Source organism: Sceloporus undulatus, chromosome 1 (assembly GCF_019175285.1).
Source record: "Sceloporus undulatus isolate JIND9_A2432 ecotype Alabama chromosome 1, SceUnd_v1.1, whole genome shotgun sequence".
Classification (NCBI taxonomy): Eukaryota; Metazoa; Chordata; class Lepidosauria; order Squamata; family Phrynosomatidae; genus Sceloporus; species Sceloporus undulatus.
The window spans coordinates 89,929,480-89,952,359 of record NC_056522.1 but is presented as its reverse complement, the minus strand read 5'-3'; the positions used below and the strand labels follow the sequence as shown (position 1 = coordinate 89,952,359).

The 22,880-nt window shown below is 42.0% G+C and overlaps 1 protein-coding gene across 8 annotated transcripts in view; it reads left to right on the top strand.

The window, feature by feature from the left end:
- Nucleotides 1-252: 252 nt before the first annotated feature.
- The window catches only part of AIG1 (androgen induced 1), a 131,366-nt gene continuing 108,738 nt past the window's right edge, over nt 253-22,880 (top strand). Inside the window, exons 1-2 of one of the 8 annotated variants that reach the window (XM_042462441.1) lie at nt 253-665; nt 11,225-11,358. In XM_042462441.1, the coding sequence (XP_042318375.1) occupies nt 525-665; nt 11,225-11,302 (219 nt within the window). In that variant the 5' untranslated portion in view covers nt 253-524 and the 3' untranslated portion in view covers nt 11,303-11,358. Of the gene's footprint in view, nt 666-11,224; nt 11,359-22,880 lie in introns of those variants that run through there. The other 7 variants (XR_006103445.1, XM_042462438.1, XM_042462431.1 and 4 more) reach the window with 7 other exon arrangements.

Here is a 22,880-nt window from a genome sequence, read left to right as displayed (position 1 = left end):
CCTTGATCTTTGGAGAGGCAGGAAATACAAATAAACTCTTATTATTATTATTATTATTATTATCCTACTAGGCTTCAGTCTACCTCCTCAGATACATCTGAACTAGCCTAGTAGGAAAGCTCATGCTGCCCATTTCCTTCTTTCAGTTAAGTCTCAAGGATAGTCTTTACAGGCTAAAAGGGCTGGATGTAGTGTATCTTTGAACTCTGCCCCTAAAACAAAATGGCGTCCGTCCAGAGCCAACCCGGAAGCTGAGACGTCTGCGCGCGCCTTGTTTATTGCTCTCCGTCTCTGTTTTGTTGCCTCCCTTTGCTTTCTCTGTTGCTGATGACGTCACGCTCCTCCTCTTCCTCGCGGGCGTTCCAAAAGGAGACCCACGTGGCCTGGCGCGCGGCCTTACAGCAGACACAGACGCACAGTACACACGCATATATAGGCATATATCAGTATATCTATGTAGGCATAATAGAGGCAGTGCTCTCCTTCGGAGCTGAGGTTGCCTCCTCCTCCTCCCCCCCTCCATCATGGCGCTGGTCCCTTGCCAGGTGCTGCGGGTGGCCATCCTCCTCTCCTACTTCTCCGTCCTGTGCAACTACAAGGCCATTGACATGCCTGCGCACCAGACCTATGGAGGCAGCTGGAAGTTCCTCACCTTCATCAACCTGGTAAGTCCTCACAACCCTCTTCCTCCTCCTCCTCTTCTTAGGCTGCATCCACACTGGAGAGATAACCCGGTTTGGCAGCGCTTTAACTCTTTCTCTGGCTCAAGACTATGGAATTCTGGGAGTTGGAGTATGTTCTGGGGCCTGGCCTGGTCATCTTGAGGTTAAAAACACTCCCTACCAATGTTAATCCATGCTTCCTTAGCCCTGCTCAAAATGGAGGACATTTTTTGGGATCCGTCCTGGAAAGGTTGAGGATGGAGGACGGCTCCTGGAAATGTAAATCCATGCTGCTTAGGCAGGCTCAAAATACAGGACATTTGGGGAGTCCTCTGGGACAGAAGGTTGAAATGGAGGACAGGTCCAGGAAAAGGAGGACATGCAGACACCTTGAGGTTAAAAAAAACCACTCATACAAATGTAAACCCATGCTTCCTTAGCCCTGCTCAGAATGGAGGACAGTTTGGGATTCCTCCTGGAAAGGTTGAAAATAAATAAATAAATAATAATAATAATAATAGTAATAATTATTATTACTTTTAGCCCGCCTCTCCCTGCAGATCGAGGTGGGTTACAATAAGAATAATAAAATGCATAATCATTTTCATGCATAATCAATAGATCATAAAAAAAACCACAGCCCCCAACCCACCACCAACGTAAAGTGTAACACTTCAATACAAATTCAACCAAGAACAATCAAATTACAAATTCAAGTTAAAATTGATTGAGGACAAATTGAGGACAGATCTGGAAAAGGAGGACATCCAGTCACCTTGAGGTAAAAAAACAACAACCCCCCACTCATACAAATGTAAATTCGTGCTTCTTAGGCATGCTCAGAATATTTTGGGAGTCCTCTTCGACAGAAAGTTGAAATGGAGGACAGGTCTGGGAAAAGGAGAACTTGTCATCCTTAGGTTAAAAAACACTCATGAAAATATAAATTCATGCTTCTTTGACATGCTCAGATTGGACACCATTGTGGGATTCCTCCTGGACAGAAGGTTGAAATGGAGGACAGGTCTGGGAAAAAGAGGACACCTGGTCTCCCTCACTCCTCCCCCCCCCCCATCTCACCTATCATCAGGCAACTTTAACTGGTGACTTTTCCAGTGAAAGACTCTTGGGGGGGGTCTGAACTGTGGAGAGCGAAGACGAGGAGGAGGAGGAGAGGTTGCTGCCGCGGAGGAGCTTTTATTCCTACCACTGTTGCCACATGGAGGAATTAATGCAGTTGGGTGCCACTTTAACTGCCCTGGCTTAATCCTAGGGAATCCTGGGATCTGTAGTTTTGTTTGGTCACACCAGAGCTCTCTGACACAGAAGGCGAAATAACAGTGGGCCCCTTGGTATTTGCTGGGGTTTGGTCCCAAGACCCCCTGTAAATACACAAATCTGTGGATGCTCATGTCCCATTATATACAGTTAGCCCTTCCCTTATGCAGGGGATCCGTTCCGAACCCTGCCGCGTAAGGGAAATAGTGCATAAACTGAAGCCCCATTAGAAACAATGGGGCTCGTTCCCATGGCACACCCCATTGTTTCTTCCGGGGTGTGGGAGAAGCCTTTCCGGCTTATAGCGCGCCCGTGTATGACGCAGGCACACTGTACATTGGTGTAAAATGGTGCCCGATATATAAAGTGGTTCACATTTTGGAATTTACAGCACGCCCACTCCATATGTGGGTTCACCATATGCAGACTTGATGCCACACGAATGGCGAGGCCACATTAAATGAATGACATGCTGCCATTGCAAATAACAGGACTTGCAGTCCTGCAGAATTTCTTTTACATGGGGGAGAGGTAGAACGGATCCCCCGCATAAATCAAGGGTCCACCGTATACATATTTGGGGGGAATATTTTCAGATGATGGTTGAATCAGTGGATAAGGAATCTGTGAATACAGAAGGCTGACTGTCTCGTTGTTTGTTGTGAACTGCCCTTGAATCGTCTCCAACTAATGGCGTCTCTGAGGATGAGACATCTCCAAGCCTACCGTGTCCTCCAAGCTCTGCTCAGGTCCTGTAAATTCAGGCCCATGGCCTCCCTGATTGAGTCTTGCCATTTAGCTTGTGGTCTTCCTCGCTTTCTATTACTTTCTGCCTTTCCTAGCATTATTGCCTTTTCTAGTGAGTCATGTCTTCTCATGATGTGACCAAAGTACAACAGCCTCACTTTCATCATCTTGGCTTCCAGGGAGAGTTCAGGCTTGAGCTGTTCAAGGACCCATTTGTTTGTCTTTTTGGCCATCCACAGGATCCTCAGGACTCTTCTCTAGCACCACATCTCAAATGAATTAATTTCCTTATGTGCTTTCTTCATTGTCCCTCTCTCGCATCCATACATGGTAATAGGGAATACAGTGGTTTGGACAATTCTAACTTTCATGTTCAATTGTATATCTTTACTCTTCAGGAGTTTTTCTAGTGATTTCCTAGCCGCCCTCCCCATTCCTAGTCTTGGCCATGGTCTTTTCTTGGCCATGGTCTCCATTCTGATCAATGTTTGATCATAGGTGCAGGAACCCTATGCCTATTTTGATTTCTTCATTGTTTAGGTTGAATTTATGTATTTCTTCTGTGGTCATTCTTTTTGTTTTCTTTATGTTCAGCATTAAGCCTGCCCTTGCACTTTTGTCTTTGACCTTCCTTTATTTCAAGTTCATGATAATTTCTAGTATTATGGTGTCATCCACATATCTTAGATAGTTGATGTTCCTTCCTCCTATCTTCACTCCTTCGTCTGAGTCTTACCCTACTTTTCTTATGATGTTTTCTGCATACATACAAATTGAACAGATAGGGTGATATTTGCCTGATGCCTTTACCAATTGGGAAACGTTCTGCTTCTCCAAATTCTGTTCTCACGGTAGCCTCTTGCCTTGAGTACAATTTTCTCATTAGGATTATCAAATGCATTCTATCAAATGCGTTAGTATTTCCATGTCCTTGAGACTGTTCCATGGTTTTTTGTGATCTATGCAGTCAAAGGCTTTGAGATAGTCTATAAAGCACATGGTGAGTTTTCTCTGAAATTCCTTTGTGCGCTCTATGAGCCGTTGCATGTTTGCAATATGGTCTCTAATGTACTCTTCTTTTCCTGAACCCTGCTTGCACTTCTGGGATTTCTCTCTATGATTGGTGTCTATGCAGAATTTTGAGCTTAATTTTGCTTGCATGGGAGCAAATGGTTCTATAGTTGCTGCAATCTTTTGTGTCTCCTTTTTTTTGTGGATTGGGATATATATTCATCATTTCCAGCCTGTTGGCCAATTTTCTTTTCCATATTTGTTGGCATATATTAGTTAGCACTAGAGTTGTTTCTGTCAGTGTGTATTTTAGCAGTTCAAGTGGAATATCATCTGTTCCTGGTGGTTTGTTTTTCCTCATTTCTCTTATGGGTGCTTCCACTTTGCTTTTGAGAATTTTAGAGTGCATCTTCATACAATTCTTCACTCTGCATTGATTATCTCACAAAACTTCAAATCCCATGATTTCATAGCATGTAGCCAGCAGTCAAAGCGGTGTCAAACTGCATTAATAGGAGAAAAACAGGCTTCCTCAAGCTTAATATGTTTCCTATAGGCGGGGCAGTACAAACCGGAAGCTCTGTGCCTCCCCTGGAAGCCCTGTGTCTGTGCTGCAGCATCCTCATGCTGCAGCAGAGATGCACCGCAAAAAAGCTGCCTAGAGTGGCTTGTTTTTTGCGATGCTGGAAGCAGGAAGAGGGGGACGCCATGATACCACTTCCTGCCAGCAATGTCTGGTTGCTGTACAGTGGCGGTGGCATCATGGCGGCCCCCGTATGGATGGGAGGCCACCATGATGCCGCCGCTGTCATGTGCTAGGTTTGCGGAATGTGCAGATATTGCACACTCCGGAACCCTAGCATCGGCAGCGGCACACCGCTTTTGGCCTGTCTGTCCCAGGCCTTAGATTCACAAGGGGGGGGGGGGGGGGGGGGGAGGGAAGAGAAATAAGAACCTGGATTACTCATAGAATTGATGTTTTCTTTAAAAGATGGTTATTGGCTTTTAAATATTGATCCATGACACCTAAGGCCTATGCCGTAAACTAGATGCATATTTAGGAATGTTGGAATTGAAAGTTCTAATAAGTGGTGATGTTATCACCAGTAATATTACTTATTGTAGGTTTTTCCAACTCAATCCTTGGGGCAACTCTTACCCTGGAAAATAATTAATCATGAACAAAATATATACACTCATCCCTCTCGATTTGCGGGGCATATATTCTGGGGGTTCCCCACAGATAGCAAATTTTGCAAATAGTCAAGTCCCATTGTCCCCAATGGTGGCATGAGATACGCCAATTGGCAGAAGCGGAGGGGGGTGGGGCGTATGCACGCTGGGAAAGTGAGTCCCAATGGTGGCCATGGCCGATTACAAGCCCCGGCGCTGGGGGGAAGGTGCTGGTAAGGGAGGGAGAGGAGAGAGGGAGCCATGGCCTCATGAATGATCGAAACCGCGAGTGGGAAGGCCATGAATGGGGAGGGACACTTGTCGTTTTTTCTTTGATTTGAAATCACTACTCCTGGACCATATTCAAATGCCAAACCAAGAGTGCTATAGCTACACATATCTGTGACATTTTTTGTTTTTGTTTTTGTTTTCTCTTGTTTCTCTTGTTCAGGGAAAGCTGTTTGTTGTCACCTTCCCATCCATTTTACAAGCAGCATTTATTTTGTGCCAGTGTACATTGCCACCTGTATGTTGATGCCTACAACTCTATGAGTAATTGATTCAGTCTGTAGTCTTCATCTTTGAAATGAATTTGGCTAAAGACATCATGACTACAAACATCTGATACAATATTTGGATTCTTCTGGTTATGTCCTAATAAAGCTGTTGTCCCAGTCTAGATTTTATTGTTACTTTTCATCATAGGCCAGCATGGCTAACTTTGTTTTATTTCCTTTGTCTTTTTGTTTTGTTTTCAGTAAACAGTTCAGAAATACCTTGGCCAGTCTGCATCCATATAGTATCATTAAAAGTCTATTTTGTCAAGGCAATTAATTTTCATTGGTGGTGCATTCACATTCTTAGATCACCAGTGCTTTTTTTATAGCCAAATGCCTGGTTGCAGCCTGCCTAGCTCCTATGTGACTCAGAGAGTTAAGTCTTGATACCTTTGCCTCCATTTTCACATGATGCCATCAGTGGCTGAGAAAGGAAAGGCAGGACTGAAGAAAATGGGAAAGAAGCTTCAGTATGGTTCATACAATCTTTCACTTTCATATATAATGGGAACATGTTCATCCTAGGCTATCCATATGAGACATTAATGTGAACTTGGTGTAAAAGTATATACAGAGTTTGGCTGGGGATATTATAAATAATTGTGGATGGAATTCTGTTGAGATACTTGGAAAACTATTATGATTCCTTAAGTTTACATCTGTTTCAGTTTCTGGTGTAACAAATTGTTCTGCAAGTACATAGCCTTTTCTGTCACTTTTGACTTGATGTGTGAATGGGGAACTGTTTGACCAGGAAATGGCAAGCTTAAGGACTGGGTTCCCATTGTATAAATTGGCTATACCTTCTTCAGTGGTACATCCAGTAGCTACTATACTAAAAATATATGGGTTCTTGGCCCAGATTTTGGGAGATGTTGCAATAATGGAATCAATTATGAAAAATATTTGTTAGTTACTTCTGAGAAAAGGAAAGGAAATGGGTTTCAGTAATTGAAAAAGTGTTAATTATCACAGCAATGAATTTCTTTTGGAGACTTGTTATTATAGACAGGATTCAGTGCTAGATTTCTTTCGGTGGAACTATGGAATCCAGCATAAGGTAGATAATCCCACCTTTACACTGTATCCCTACCTGCATCTGAATAATCTGCTCTGGAGCACCACTGGAGTTGGCTTTTGGATAGTTGTGGGTGAGAAGGAGCAAGTTTTCCATCTTCTGCAGTACCAATATTATGTTGGATGTATGTCTCTTAACTGCAACTAAATACTTTTTAAAACACTGTATATACTTAACTATAAGTCAACCTCATGTATAAATTGAGGGCAGGTTTTGGGGGCAAAATTATGGATTTTGATATAACCCATGGATTAGTTGAGGGTGAAACTTACCGTCGTGTATCAAAAGATGTAAATGATGAAGGAAAAGAAAACAGCACCAAAGAATGTACATACTTCCAGCAGGCATAGCCGTTTATGGTCACCCTAAAGGCTGGATGGATGTATAGGGAGCTATGGTAAATCATGGCTATGCAATGTGTGGTGGAAGTGACAAGGCGCAGGTGGGGCTAAGAAAATACACACGTGTCAAAAAAGATGAAAAGGCAAAGCAAAGAAAATGGTGACCATGTTAGCAGTGATTATGGCTTTTAACTTTAATGTGATAACTTTGCCTGATTTTAACCCAGAGAAACTATTCACAGTGGTCTTATTCAGATTCTTCAAAGCCTAATTCCTCTCGGTGCTCTTTTGAGGGGAAGCGCCAAAGAGCTGCCATCATCACAATTTTCCCACCCAGGTATTCAAAAAGGTCAGAAGTGGCACTACGGCAGAGAAAGTAGAGGGGTCAGTGCTTCTTTTAGATGTTCCTGGGATGGACTAAGCTCTTGCCTTTTGCCACTATACTCAGACAACAGGATGGTTGTCTAAAATGTATAGGCTCATACATGAGTATATGTACAGTGTCCTGGACTGCAGCCAGCACACACAGACACACGCCAATAAGAATGGCTTAGCCCAGCAAGTGGAAGCAGGACACAGACCTTGCAAGGAGTAAGCGTGAGAGCAGTCCGAGAAGCCAAGCCGAAGTCAGGATACCAGAAGTCAGAGCAGTCCGAAAGCCAAGCCGAAGTCAGGATACCGGGAGTCAGAGTAGTCAAAGCAGTCCAAGGTCAAAACAGCCAGAAGATAACAAGGGTCCAGTCTAAGGTCAAAGCAACAAGGAGTCAAGATACAAGGAGCCAGTGCCAGCAGCAATCACACCAAGGAATCATGCAATAAACTCTAGCACTGAGTGGAGGCCTCTCTATAGCTTAAGTAAGAGAAACTCTCCCCCATGCCACCTGAGGCTGGTTGGCTAATTGCCTCTCTGCAATCCTCTTGGATCTGCGCCTACAAGCACTCTCAGCCCTTCTCTGTTTGTAAGTAGGCACATCCAGGCAAGCTTCCTCCCCAGAGTCACCATTAGGTTGTTGCACCACAGGAGGCCTCTCACTAGCACTAGGACCTGGTTGGGCCTCCTCCTCTGGGGCTGGGAGAGCACAACTGGGACCTGGCAGAGCAGGATTGCCACCTGGTGTAGCCTCAATTAGCTCTTGCTCTGGAGGAGGCTCCTCATCCTCCGAGAGCTGATCTTGGCTGGCCATGACATACAGTATTTTTCCTAGCACTGGCTCAAAGGTTTCCCAGTCGTAGTGCCTATACTTTGAAGCACCTTTTCCCCAATTTTTGTCAAAGTAATAGGAAGGTAGAGCTGCATTCAACCTGAGGATCCTGATACCTCAGGTCAAGCACATCATGGACTACATGAGAAGAGGCAAGCTTGGAGAGAGGTTGACAGATGAGTTAGGGAGGTCTGCAAGACAGTCTCCAGGCTCTCGGTGTCTCATTTGAGGACAGAGCTTGCTCAAATTGGTTAGCTAATTTGCAACCTGTTTATAGTAGAGAAACAAGATAATTTTGACCATCTCCTGTAATGTTTTCTCTAGCTTTCCCCCTATTTCTTGTGTCATGTCTTTGCAATGAGGAAAAATTATTAATGCTGGTAGGGGAAACATTTGCTGGAAAGACCAGAAGTCTGCACAAGGAATAAGCATTCCCTCCTCAGCCCCTTTCAGCAACTACAGATCCCTCCACAAGGTCAACACACAGTTGGAAACTGCATGCTTGCTGCAGAATGTATTGTTCTGCCCTAAATTACAGATTTATTCCCATTTGGGGGCACAAAATATTATGAGCTTGGAAATAAGTGCTGCTTACATTGGATGCAAATGGGAAACAATGGTTTCCTGGTGTATGAACAGGATGTAGTTTTGTCCTTCACTTTTCCTCCTCTTCTTTGGTCACAAAGACATTGACATTGCTGGCTAGCTGCTACTAAACATACCATATTTTCCAGCGTATAAGACGACCCCCAACTTGCATGCAGGCAGCACCCTGGCCTATTATAGGCTGAATTAAGGGGGTCTGGCACCCACACGCGCCAGCTTGAGGGGACCTCTGTGGAGGCCTGGAAGGCAGGTGTCAGAAGTGGCGGTAGGGCCTCCCACAGTCAGGCCCCAAAAAAATCACTCGATGCCGCGGAAGAAGCTGGTGGAGTGGAGCATCCTGGGCAGTGGTGGCAATACATAAAGGGCCGGCTCTTTCCCTTGGCCCGACCATCCCTCTCCTGCCGGACTGGCTCTGGAGCAGCTTCTCCGCCACCTTTTCCGGCTTCCAGCCTCCCCATTCCCATACCTGATCTGTAATGGCGGCGAAAAAGGGAGAGCCCACCCGCGGTGCCTGCTGGGATAGGAACCCACAAGGAACCCCCCCTTCCCCGGAGACAGAGAGGTGGCTAGGCCATTCACCTGTCTCTGGAGAGCGGCAAACGCTTAATCCAGCATATAAAATGGGGCTAAAAGGTCGTCTTATAAGCCAGAAAATACGGTAGTTTAAACAAGGCAATATCTCACAAGTTTGATAATTGATTAATTAAAATTAAACAACATGTGAAAGGGATCTAGGAGTCCAAGTAGACCACAAGTTAAACATGAGTCAACAGTGCGATGCGGCAGCTAACAAGGCCAATGCAATTTTAGGCTGCATCAATAGAAGTATAGTGTCTAGATCAAGGGAAGTAATAGTGCCACTATATTCTGCTCTGGTCAGGCCCCACCTGGAATATTGTATCCAGTTCTGGGCACCACAATTCAAAAAGGACATTGAGAAACTGGAGCGTGTCCAAAGGAGGGTGACTAAAATGGTGAAAGGTCTGGAAACTATGCCCTATGAGGAACGACTCAGGGAGCTGGGGATGTTTAGCCTGGAGAAAAGAAGGTTAAGGGGTGATATGATAGCTCTGTTTAAATATTTGAAGGGATGTCATATTGAGGAGGGAGCCAGCTTGTTTTCTGCTGCTCCAGAGACTAGGATCCGGAGCAATGGATGCAAGCTGCAGGGAAAGAGATTCCACCTCAACATTAGGAGGAACCTCCTGACAGTAAGGGCTGTTCGACAGTGGAACACACTTCCTAGGAGTGTAGTGGAGTCTCCCTCCTTGGAGGTCTTCAAACGGAGGCTGGATGGCCATCTGTCGGGGATGCTTTGATTTGGATTTCCTGCATGGAAGAATGGGGTTGGACTGGATGGCCCTTGTGGTCTCTATGATTCTATGATTTCTATTCTAGTAGCTGCACAAAAAGGAAGTGCAGAGCTTAAAAACCCATGTCTTATCTTAATCTACAAAGGGAACACCATTGTTTTCCATTGGATCCAGATCAGGCAATTAATTGAGCACTGTACTGAGCCTGAATGCATTTTGGGACTGCACCAGTGACTCTCAATCTTTTTACTCTAATGACTCCCTTTACATCTACATCTATACATCCCCCCACCAACCCCCATTTGATGTAGTATATGAAAAAATATTTTGTTGTTGGCCTGTGTATTTTCATTGACACATTCATCTATATTCATATTTTAACATCTTAGAAGGAATTGCCTCTCCTTCCCTTCTTCCTCAGGCAGAAGCTCCAATCCTCTCCTTGCTTTTCTCCAGGAAGGACAATATTTGGGAAGTGGAGTAGTAGTAGTAGTAGTAGTAGTAGTAGGCATCAGGGCCTCCAGGTCTCATGCTCCCATTGAGCAACTCTCACTGTCCCCTTTGGGTCCTGCCCCACAGTTTGAGACCAACTAGACTAGACAAATATAGGCCTATCTTCAGTTAATAATTCCAACTAGAATAAACCCATTGGATTGGTGGGATTTACATAAATTTTGATTTACCATTTAGTAGCTGATTGAGTAGGTATACTCTGGGATTAGCAGTTGTTTTTGGTCACAGTTTTCAATGTCGATAAGCTTTTAACTGTTTTTGGATTGACTCAACATAAGGGAGCAGTACAACTGAACATTTTAAACTTAATTTTTGTGTGAATGAGAAACCTATTTAAACAATAATATACATTTATTAATTTTAAAACTCATTCTTTAATAGAAATTCATCTTTTGAATTTTAAAAATGAAAAAGAATGATAAAGTGTTCCTGCCAATAATAATAATAATATTTTTTTAAAGGCTGTGGTCTTGTGGGTAGGCTTTGTGTGTGTGTTTGCGAAAGAGTTGATTTATAGGAAAGTATTACTTTTTGAAATTTGTGAGAGGAACTCCAGATTCATTGTATATTTCCTGTGTATTTTGAAATTTGGCACACTATGCTTGAACCAAATTAAATATAGTAAAAAAGAAGAAGAAAGTTGGAGCTATTTGACTTCTTCCAGTCACACAGTCTAACAACTCAGTAATTCTTATAGTAAACTTTGCCCTAGTTCTGTTTGCTTTTCTCATTTTGTATCACAGTGTCTTAGCAGTTCAGACACCAACTCTGACGACTGCAAGTTCGGCATTTCGAGACCCAAGTGCCACATGACAGAGTGAAGTCCCATCACTACTCCCAGCTTCTGCCAACTCAGCACTTTGAAAGCATGTAAAAGTGCAAAGAGATAAATAGGAACCACTTGGATGGGAAGGTAACAGCAATCTGTGCAGTCATACTGGCTACGTGATCGCAGCGTTTTTGACAACACTGGCTCCCTTGGCTTAGTAATGGGGATGAGCACCATCCCCTAAACAAACAAACAAACAAGCTACATACTGCCTAAGCAGTGTCTAAGCAGTTTACAACTGTAAGCTAATTTGCCCCCAACAATCTGGGTACTCATTTTAGTGACCTCGGAAGGATGCAAGCCTGAGTCAAGCTTGAGCCCTTTTGCTGGTCTTGAACTCGCAACCTTGTGGTTTTGAGTGAGTGGCTGCAGTACAGGCATTTAACCACTGCGCCACCAGGGCTCCTTATAGTGAGACATGACTTGACAATAATGTCAAAGGGGAAATCTTTACCTTTTATTATCTTAATAATTGTTTTTAAAGGATTTGCCCCCAGGCATGAAAATGAATCTGATGTGGATGGCTTTTTCTGATTATTCTAAAGGTGGCAAGTTATTGCATTTCTGAATATATTCTAATTCTTCTGCATAATGACAATTTAACTTTTTTTTAAAAGTGAGTTTCAGATTTAGCCATTTCTTCTTGCTTTGAATTGATGCTGATGGTGAATGTTTGCTGTATGGTTTTTTTTTTTTTTTTGGCATTTAAAAGTCATTAGGGCAATCTGTTTTATTTCTTAATGGACAGTTTAATTGCCATCATTGCCTCATCATGTGATGTTCCATTTACTGAGAATGAAAATACAAGACCTGAGTTAGCTCTCTTTAATATAAAGAGGAGGCTATTGATTGCAGCAGGAGTTCGGTTGGATCTTAAGACAGATTTGGTTGTCTTATTGATGGATCATCTACCTTTTCTTAGACTGTTTTTTTTTTTACTATTGTCCCAAGTATTAGATGAAATAGGTCGTTACATGATTCAGAAAAAAATTATTACAGCTGAGGACACTTTTTTCACTGACTTGTAAACTTTTATTTTATATATATTTTATATATTCTTTAGTTTCATTTATGAAGGCTGTACAAAATCCTGACACAGTTAAAAAGTATCTCCCAGTAATATGCTTAACCAGTTATTGAAGTCGGAGGTTGAAATTGTATTTTCCCTTGCAAATATCAACTCTTGAACCATCACAGAAACATATGATGTTATGGGCTGGGTGGGGGAAGTCATTTAATAAACACAACAATATCACCCCCCAAAAGTCCATATCACAGGTTTCTGTTGAAGACTTTAAGGTAAAGTATGGTTCTATATGTGATGTATAGTATATGTGATAAATACTGTAGGAAGGGGTTGAGAGTATGGGATTTTGGCAGTGATTAGTCATTGATTGAATGTTTGAAAGAAACACAAAAAGACTACCGTAAGCGTTTATGACAGTCAGAGGGAGTGATTTGAATTTGTTAGTATGAGGAATGGGGATTAACAACAGTATCGCACCATCTCTGTTCTTGTCACAATTACACTAATTAATGAAACCACAAACATACTGATTTGTGAGCAGCCGTTATTGCACTTCTTCTCAATTCTGTGAGAGAGTGAACAGGCAGGCCCAGCTCCACCAGAGCTAGCCTGAAGAAAGAGAGCCCTCCCTCCATGATAACTGTCATCCTTCAGTCTGTGAGGGAGTGAACAGGCAGGCCCAGCTCCACCAGGGCTAGCCTGAAGAAAGAGAGCCCTCCCTCCATGATAACTGTCATCCTTCGGTCTGTAAGGGATTGAACAGGCAGGCCCAGCTCCATCAGGGCTAGCCTGAAGAAAGAGAGCCCTCCCTCCATGATAACTGTCATCCTTCGGTCTGTGAGGGAGTGAACAGGCAGGCCCAGCTCCACCAGGGCTAGCCTGAAGAAGAAGAGCCCTCCCTCCAGTCCATCTCCCTTGGTCCAGGCCTCAGAGGGAGAAAAGAACCACTGGATCTAATCCCTTTCCCACCACCATTCCCTTCTCCTTTTCTGTCATGTCTTTTAGATTGTAAGCCTGAGGGCAGGAAACCGTCTAATTAAAAATAATAATTGTAAGCCTCTCTGATAGCCTTTAGGGCTGAAGGGCGAGGTATAAATACCATAAATAAATAAAAATAAAATAAATAAATTATGCAACTGGGGCTGCTTCTGCCATTGTGCTCTCTTTCAGACTTCCCCTTCTCCCTGCCTTTCATTTTTTATTGTTATTATTTTAGTATTTTAAACATGATTCTGCCTTTCTTACAATGCAGTTTAAGTTTGAAAAAAGAAAAGAGAAGAAATACAAAAAAAATATGAATCAGCATGCTTGGGATTAGTGAGGTGGAAGGGGTAGAGGGGGAGACTGTGACATCATGTAACTACCAATATTGCAACTGCTGTGGCAGTAGCATTTTACACAGGAAATAGTAGGACTGCCATGTGATTGGGAGCTATTGACAAATTTCCCCAGTCAGTGAAAAACCACACTCGGCATATACAGCAGGTATGAGTTGGAGGCAATGTCTTGTCGTAGGTATCACCAAAGGTGCTATTTTACTACAATAATTGTGATTTAAAGTCACATGTGATAGTTATACTCAGTATTTCTGCTGTAAGTTTCTGCTCTGATTATGCAGATACAGAAAAAGAGTTAGTAGAGACCGTTAAGATTTAGATGTGTTAAATAAATAAACTTCTGACTTTATGTTATGCTTCTGTTTATTCTGTTTACTAATTCTGTTTAGTAATCACCCATGCAACAGTACAGTGAGCTGTTGGTTGAGTTTAGGCACATATGGTATCTGTGGTGGCAGCAGTGGTTCAACAGCAGTACTATCTGGCTGTAAGATTATAGGAGGAGTCTCACACAGGAAACACAAAGATGACTAGACATCCCCACAAGTAGTGCTGGCACAGTAGTGCATTAAGTGGAAATTCTCATAATTGGTGGTAGAGATGGGATAAATCCTCACAGAGCTCTGATACTGGGTGAAAGCAGAGGACTAATGCCCCAGAACCACCACGGTCCCAAGTGGTTCAGAGTGGTCTGTGAAAAGAGGTGGTAAGAAACTACTCCTTTCATGCCCAGTTTTGGGCCGCGTTCAGCGGCTACAGCATGACTTATGCTTGGCCTCAGAGTGGTCCAGGGGTATGTGTCATGTGCATACCCTGACCCCAGATAAGCCCAACGGCAGCCCTTTTGGGCCACCTGATTGTGGCCACTGTCACCTTTATTTCTTAAAATGTACTCATGGGAAAAGTAATAGCTATTCAGGCTTGCATGCTTTACTTCTGCAGCTGTACTTCTGCTTTATGCACAGCAGAATACTCCTAACTTTTTCCTTTAACTGGGCTTTTGTGGACTGAGGTTCTGTTGAGATGAGTTCACCTCTGTTATATTTCTATAAAGGAAGTGTGCAAACATAACATCCAACATCTTCTATTCATTTGGACAATGGAACTTCAGCTTACTTTTTGTCTTTCTGTGACCAGAACATGCCTCACAGCTCTATGGTAGAATCTTTCAACTGGCAAACATATAGGCCAGTGATGGTGAACCTTTTACAGACTGAGTGCCCAAACTGCAACCCAGACCCCACTTATTTATTGCAAAATGCCACGTCCCTCTGGCTTTCTAGTAAGAAACTCTGGCAAACGCTGTGCTAGGGCAACAGCCTGTGTGCCCACAGAGAGGGCTCTGAGTATCACCTTTGGCACACATGCCATAGGTTCACCATCACTGATATAGGCACTCTGGATTTTAGCAAAGAACTTTAACTGTTGCCTTATGGGTGTTCTAACTTGGAAACAACTTGAAGACACAGAAGAACAACAGTTATTCCTAAAAACAAGTTACCTTACTTGGGAAACAGGTATCATCATCGTACCAATTGGTTAGGAGGAAATTATCGCACATCAGGGCAGATGCATAGTATAGGAACATTCTCTCTTCAACAGGCAATTGAATTGAAAGGGTAAAACTATTACCTTGAAATATCTCTTTTCTGATAAGCAGTTTTAGAATAGGACATGGCCTCCTGTAAAGAGTAGGAATATTACATGAAGCTTTCTTTAGAGAATATGTCCTAAATTTGTCAGTGTTAAATCCTCTCTTAGCAAAGCAAGATTTCTTAAAGCAAAGATTAAAAATAAAGGGTTTACTAAACCAAGAAATGAAGTCCACCACTCACCAGTGGGTGACATATTTTGTGAGTGGCCATGTTTACATCATTATCAGCATTCCTGCTTTCTGCGGTTCAATTCCCTGTAACCTCACAATGGGAGTTAATATATATGTTAGGCTTACATTTGCAAGTCCCAGCTAGAATGCAAAAACAGAAGCAGTATTGCACAAAACTCAAAAAGTGGAATAGAAGCAGGGTAGTAGTGTTTGTGGTGGAACTTTATCAGACGTTGTCATCGCTGACTTGTAGCTGGTCTGTTGGCCACTCATGGCTGGTGCACCTTTTAAATTGGGGGCAAATGCCATCAATAACTGTCAATCGTGCTACTGTACCATTAGTCATATGCAAAAAGCTCACAGGTGTAGTTCCAGAATTGGGCTGTACCGTGGTTTCAGTCTCCTCCTCTGCCCCTTGCTAGTTCTGAGCAAGCTGGTTTTCTCCTTTTTACACTTTCATTTCTTTTCACCCTGCCCTGACAAAATCACATTGGTATAGTTACTAAATTGTGTTAAAAAGAGATGTAAAAATTTAAAAATCCAAAAGGCATGCTGGGTAGAGCAATAGGGAAGTGAGGTAGGATGAGGGGAAGCCTGTGAAAGAGAGTGTGGGACTGTCAATGGCAGTAATAGCCCTAGTCCTGCAGTTGCAGACGCATGTGATAAGCACTCTCTGATGACTTTAACATCTTTGGGGGAAGAAAGGTGCTCGTGCAGTAATCTCTTAGCTGTTGATTTTCTATGTAGCAGTTGATTGAGTGGGTCTACTCTAGTTGGATTAACAGTTGGTTATTGGTTTTAGGCTTTAAGCTTCTACAAGTGTCTTGTTCAAATCACAAAGTTTTATTGAACCAAAGTAATTTTCAGTGAAACAGAATTTGAACACTGCAATTTATATGCTGAAAAATGCTTGACATATATCATATTAGATAAAGAAAAAATATTCATTTTGAAAAGGAAATTGGTCAGGGGTACTTCCAGATGACTGACTGTGGAGTTTAGGACTTGTAAAACTCTTATCCTCCCTCTGACTTTTGCTTTCAGCTTTCAAACTCTGGGCACAATAATGCCTAATCGGTGTGTAGACACAAGAGCACTTGACCAAATGTTACTTCCCAAGAAGCAAGGATAGGTTCAATTTTTAAGCATCTTACAGGCACACAGTTTGAGTTCTTAATGAATTTGAAGAGTGGCAGCGATTTATGAGCAATGTGTCTTTTAGAAATATAGGAAGAGCTAGATAAATCATCAAGATTTCATGTGTAGACTGTAATGGGGGCATTGTCTTTCCCAGCATTCATGAAGTCTATACCTTCATGGATTAAGGAATTGCTTGTAGTTGACCACAATGGCCTTGTGGTTATGTAATATCTTTTATATCATTTGTTTGTATCTGAACAATAGCTTCCCTCTTGGAGAAACACAGGATGCGTTAATGATTTGATAGGAGGGGGGCCTTGCAGGAATAATTACATTTAGTAAAAAGAACTGTCTTGGAATCTTTACTTGCTTTGTTAAAATACACTGGCAGCCATTGGTTATTGATAAATGTTTGGGGGAGGAAGGGGGGAATAAATAAAGCTTTATGTCTTATAAATTATGCCTTATGGCCAAATAATAATACAAATTCCCAACAGGATAGACCAATCTTACATATAGTTGCCTTTAGCAGTGATGATGGAAATTATGGTTTGCACTGTTTCAGCTAATCAAGAGACCTGCATCTTGTCAACACCCTTCCTCCTGTCATCCTAGGTTAATCCTAGTGTTTGATTATATAACTTACTTTTCTCTCTCATCTTTCTTGATACGCTACATTCAAAGAGTTGCAAAGGGATGAGATTAGCCAAAACAATGAAAAGTACAACTGTTATGACCATCAATGTCTGCAGTTGGAATAAATGGAATTGTTGTAGATTCAGATTGGCTTGCAAGATCTTGGAGGTTCCCATGATACCAAACCAAAAGGCTGTACATTATTTTTATACTCTGTCCTTTTCTAACCTGTAACAGGATGAAAAAGTATGCATGTGTAGCAATTTTGTACATTGATAAGGAACAAGCACTAAGACAAGGCTAGCAGCCTCAATTTGGGAACTAGGGATTTGCAGCCAATTCTGTGTGTTTTAACAGCAGGAAACAAGGCAAATCTCAGGTCCTGCAGTTTTAGAGAACTGAAGGTCACATTAATATAACTGAATATTTTTACTTTGAACTCCTTTTGAACATTGGTTTTGTATAATTGCTCATCGTAAAACAGCTCTAGATTATTTGACTTCATGCTGCCACAAAAAGGAGCACAGTTTAAAGCATTTGACTGTGGTATTTTGATTTCATCTGCAAAAAAGATTTACTAATTTTAACAACTCTTTTGGAAATTGTCTTTGAAAAGGAATTGGTTGGTTTTGGCTCATTGCCTTGTCCAGCGTGGCAATGGCATACTGTGTGTCTGCATGAGTTTAGCAAACCTGGAAACGCTTTGTTCCTCAGCATTATTTCCATCAAATTGCCAGTGGTATCTCCTTCCTAAAATGAATTAGACTGCCCAGATCCTGCTTGGAAATACGTTGCTGTTGAAGTGCCTGGAAATTGGCTTATCCAGAATTTTCCTAAACCCAATTTAAATAAATCATCAAAATACAGAATTTAGTTCAATACTTTTCAAAGAATGGTTTTACATTCAAGGAATTTTTAGGGTGGGATTATAATACAGTATTTGAAAATAAATGTAAGTTTCCAAGATGTTGGTTGTTTGCCTTCTGAATTAAAGGAAGGCTCCTGATTCTTAGTTTGGCAAATTCCCTTAATAGCTGGATAAGTTACTATACTATCATAGTGCTTCTATGAATATTCTTACTTCCACACTAATAGTAGAGAGAAATGATGGGCCTGTTTATGTGGAAACACCAAAAGAAATTATATAGGCCCAGTATAATAAGCCCTAGCTTCTGTGTGGGTTGCTGAACAATCAAGTAGGCTAGGATTGGTACATTGACCAGAAAGAGGTCATAGAAGATAAAGAACATAAGAGAGATCAAAGTGGTAGAAGTACAGAGGATGCGGAATGTAGTAACTAGCTTCAAAGCAGTTTGAAGCTGAGGAAGCAGAATGCTTAGGGGGAAAGTTTGGAAGAAAGGAAGGGCTAGTGCAAAAAGGTTGCTCAGAAAAAATATCAAATAAGTCTGAGATATAAAAAGTACTGTGTTCTGTGCTGTCATTAGGTAGAAGAAACAGGTGTCAGGAGTCCTGGTTATGTAGAAAATGCAGAAAGGGTTCACAAGTCAGTGCCTGAAGGAGGAAAGGATGAGAATGGATTGAGTCACAGAGATGTAAGAAAAATGTGAACAAAGATATAAAGAATGGTGAGAGAGATGCACCAAGGAGAAAGAGAAGATGACTTTGCAATGCCAGCGAAAAGTTAGGCCAGAATGAAGGTAGTCCTAAGTAATTTCCAATACAGTGGTACCTCGGGTTACGAAATTAATTCGTTCCGCGGCTAATTTCGTAACCCGAAAAACCTTCGTAAGCCGAATTGCCATAGGCGCTAATGGAAAAATAGCTCTCTGCTGCCCTCCGGTGGCGGAAAATAGCGCCGAGGTTTTTTCGTAACCCGAAGAAACCTTCGTAAGCCGAAACAATAAATCCCTATGGGATTTTTTCGTAACCCGAAAAATTCGTAACCTGGGTAATTCGTATCCCGGGGTACCACTGTATCCCCAAACTGGGCAGAGTTTGGATTCAGCATAGCTGCAGCTGGCCTAGCATTGACTGAACGTTGCACATCTTCACCAATTAGGATTGAATTGTTAGATTGCAGTGCTGTGCATGCTGCCCTGGGAGCTATCCACATTGAACAGACAGACGTTCTTCCAAGTAAGCATGGAGAGGTTTAATGTTTGTATTCCCCACTACCATGTATGGATGTGAGAGCTGGACAGTTAACAAACAAGTTAGGAAGAAAATCAATTGATTTGAGAGATGATGCTGGGGAAGAGTGTTGAGGATCCCATAGATATCCAAAAAGTCAAACAAATGGGTCCTAGAGCAGATCAAGCCAGAAATCTCCCTGAAAGCCAACATGAGAAAACTGAGGCTGTCATACTTCAGACACATCATGAGAATGCACAACTCGCTGGAAAAATCAATAATGCTAGGAAAGGTGGGAGGAAGTAGAAAGAGAGGAAGGCTGCATGCTAGATGGACGGACTCTATTAGGGAGTTCATGGGTATGACTTTTCAGGAACTAAGCTGGGCAGTGGAGGACAGGAAGTCTTAGAGATGACTCATTCATGGAGTTGCCATGGGTCGGAATCAACTTGAGCACAGTTAGAAACAACAAAAGTAAGGATAAATGTAATAAAATTAAGTTACAAGTCTGCCTCAATTCAGCTGAGATACCCTTGAAGAACTGTATCAACACATGATTCAAGGGGCGTACTCTTTCCTTTTCCATCAGGGTTTGCCTTGTGAGGGTGGGAGAAGAAGTGTCTGCCTGCCATATTTTTTGTCATGACGCATTGCAGGCTGTTTTTTGAGGACTACAGGGGGCATGACTTGATTAAAATGTGAAGCAATGTCAGTTACTGTTAGCTGAAATTGTGCATTTATATTCCAAGACTGGAAAGACAAATGCTCACCATCTGTTGTTCCATAGCTGGAGGATCTTACTGCTTTAGCCTGCTTATGAATGTATATCTTCCCGATGCCAACTTCAGTCAGATTTTGAGGGAAGATCTCATCAGCTTATATTAATGTGTATGCCTAGCCCATGAACATATCCTAGGCATGCCTCTCCCCCCTTTTTTCTTTCTTTTCTTTTCTTTTCTTTTCTTGCAATTAAAATGTAATTTAAAAAATGTGAAGGGTGGAGTCAGGCTCCATTGAGCTCAATGCTGATCCACTTCCATATGTTAGATCTGGACTTGCATACAACAGAGTTCTGATTGCACTGGAGAAAGGGGCAGAATGATGCCTTTTAACCTTTTCTTTTTATTGCTGCTGCCCACGGTGTTCTGCTGTATTCGTAATCCCTCTGGAACAGCATGGGAGTGGTGCTAAAGCTTGCACAGAGGGCTGACAAAGATCACTCCCTGCCCTGCTCCTCCAGCAGGAAGCCTTTCTTGGATCCCAGATCCATTACCAAATGAAAGGAACCTGTCCATTTGTGGAGACTAGAACAAGCGTATAGCCATCTCTGTGTATACATTGCACCTAAGTGGTGATGAGTACTGCCCATTGTTCCACTTTTCTTCCTTTGAAGAACATTCATTAAATGGTATTGAGCTATGCCTCTCTTTTAGAGGACCAGATACCACTGATGGAATGGATTTCACTTACACTGACAGCTTCCATATTTACTCTGCAGGACTGAGGAGTCTACAGATTTGGAAGCGGAGCACAGATTTCAGGGGGGAGGGGATGATGACAAGAAGGAGAGTCCAATTGTACAAGTGGATGGCTGTTGGAACCCTATAAACCTATGGACATATTAGTTCAGTTAAAAATGCCATTTCTCTCTATGAGAACGTTTTGATTTTTAGATATGTAAAAGAAACCATGCTAACTGTCATCCTGATAACTTAGCAAAAGTCTACCAAGGTTGGACAGAAGTAGCACTGTGGGCAGGAAAATAAGATGAAAAGAAAGAAGTATATTGTTTACCCAGGAAGAATAATTCAGCCATGTGGTTCCAAATACCCCTTTGCTATCATGGACAGCAGACCTGTTAAAAATGCCCTTTGATAAATTGAGAAACCCTATGCAGTGATGTGTACAAGATATTTTTAAATGTTCATTTGACTACTAAGGCAAATTAAAGTTAAATGTGTGAAAATAATCTTGACCTGATCTTATTAGCTTTAACTATGATTGTTGCTACCAAAAACTTGCATAAATATTCAACAGATTTCATATTATATTAATTCATAATTGTCTCAGGAGGTGAACTTTAACAGCATAAATTAAAAGAGACCTGTGGGTCAAGCTCTGCTCCCTGCAGCCACAAAAGAGCAAACAGGCTACAGGCTTTCAAACAAACACTCTGTAGGATTCAGCCTTTCTGAGATTTGCCACACATGATGTTTCAGGGTCTTGAACCAATGGTTTGCTTGTGTGAAGTCTGTCAGAATGGAAATTTCTGGCATCTGAATCCATATTTTGTTGTCAGGTACTGAAATTTTATATAGTTGGCAGTTAGATTTTCCATCACAGAGCTTGGGAATGTTACTTTTGGGATGATGAGGTTGTTGTTACAATTACAGCAACATTAGCAACATCCTTCAAGTCATTTCTGACTTATGGCTGCGAGCATGTGACTTGCCCAGGGTCACCCAGTAGGTTTCAAGGCTAAGCTGGGAATCGAACACTGGTCTTCAGAGCCATAGCCCAACACTCAAAACCATTACACCACACTGGCGCACTTTTGGGATGGGAGAACCAGATTTACCAATATCCACTAGCCAGTGTGGCCAGTGGCCATGCTAGTTGTGGGTTTTAGAAGTTGTAAATAAACCCAGTCTCTTTTACAAGTTCTGATCCATCAGAAGTGATGCTTGTACAGATGTGTGCTTCTAACTGTGCCTTCCTTGTTCTGTTGGAATTTGTGTTCCCAAACGGGTGCCCTATCCTGGAGTTGGCACAGTTGATCTCTCACCCATGGTGTGTAGGGGGAGATGGGAGATTAAAAACAACACACACAGTGGCAGATGACCACTGTGAATATAATAGAAAGAAACACTCATCTCCTTTCATCGCCTTCTACCCATCAGCAAGTTGGAGTTCCCCAGCACAGCTACTGGTATTCTGTTTCAGCTTACAGAGCCAGGACTTTGTTATATAAAGCAATACATTTTCTTTTTTAAAAACCAAAATTACTGCAACTGTTTTAATCCAGCTGCAAAGTATATGGATTGCTGGTCCAGTAATCCATTTTGATCTCTCTCTTGCTTATAAGGTTATTCAAACAAATGGATCCCTCAGCTCACAGAAGTGTCCTCCGAAAGGTCATGTTGCTAATTGTAATTGTATTTTCTTCTTAGTAGTACAAATTCTAAGACAGTTTTACAGTTATTATAAAAGATACACTGTTTTTGTTGTTTTACTATTTGAAACATGGTGGCAGTCCTGGGTGATACCATGCTTTGGCTTGAAGACAGCAGAATATTTTTGTAAGACCATATGAAGCGGGTGTGATTGGACGTGTCTGAGTAGGATGTTTCTTTTTGTTGGCTGGAAGTAAGTCAGGTAGTTGACGCACCCAGATGGAATCTTTAAAATATGTATGAAAGTGGCAGCTGTGTGTGGGAAGAGTGACTTGAAGTGTGCTGAAGAACAGGGAGGAAGGAGAGGCATTTACTGTGTGTCTTAATGTGGTTACAGAGCT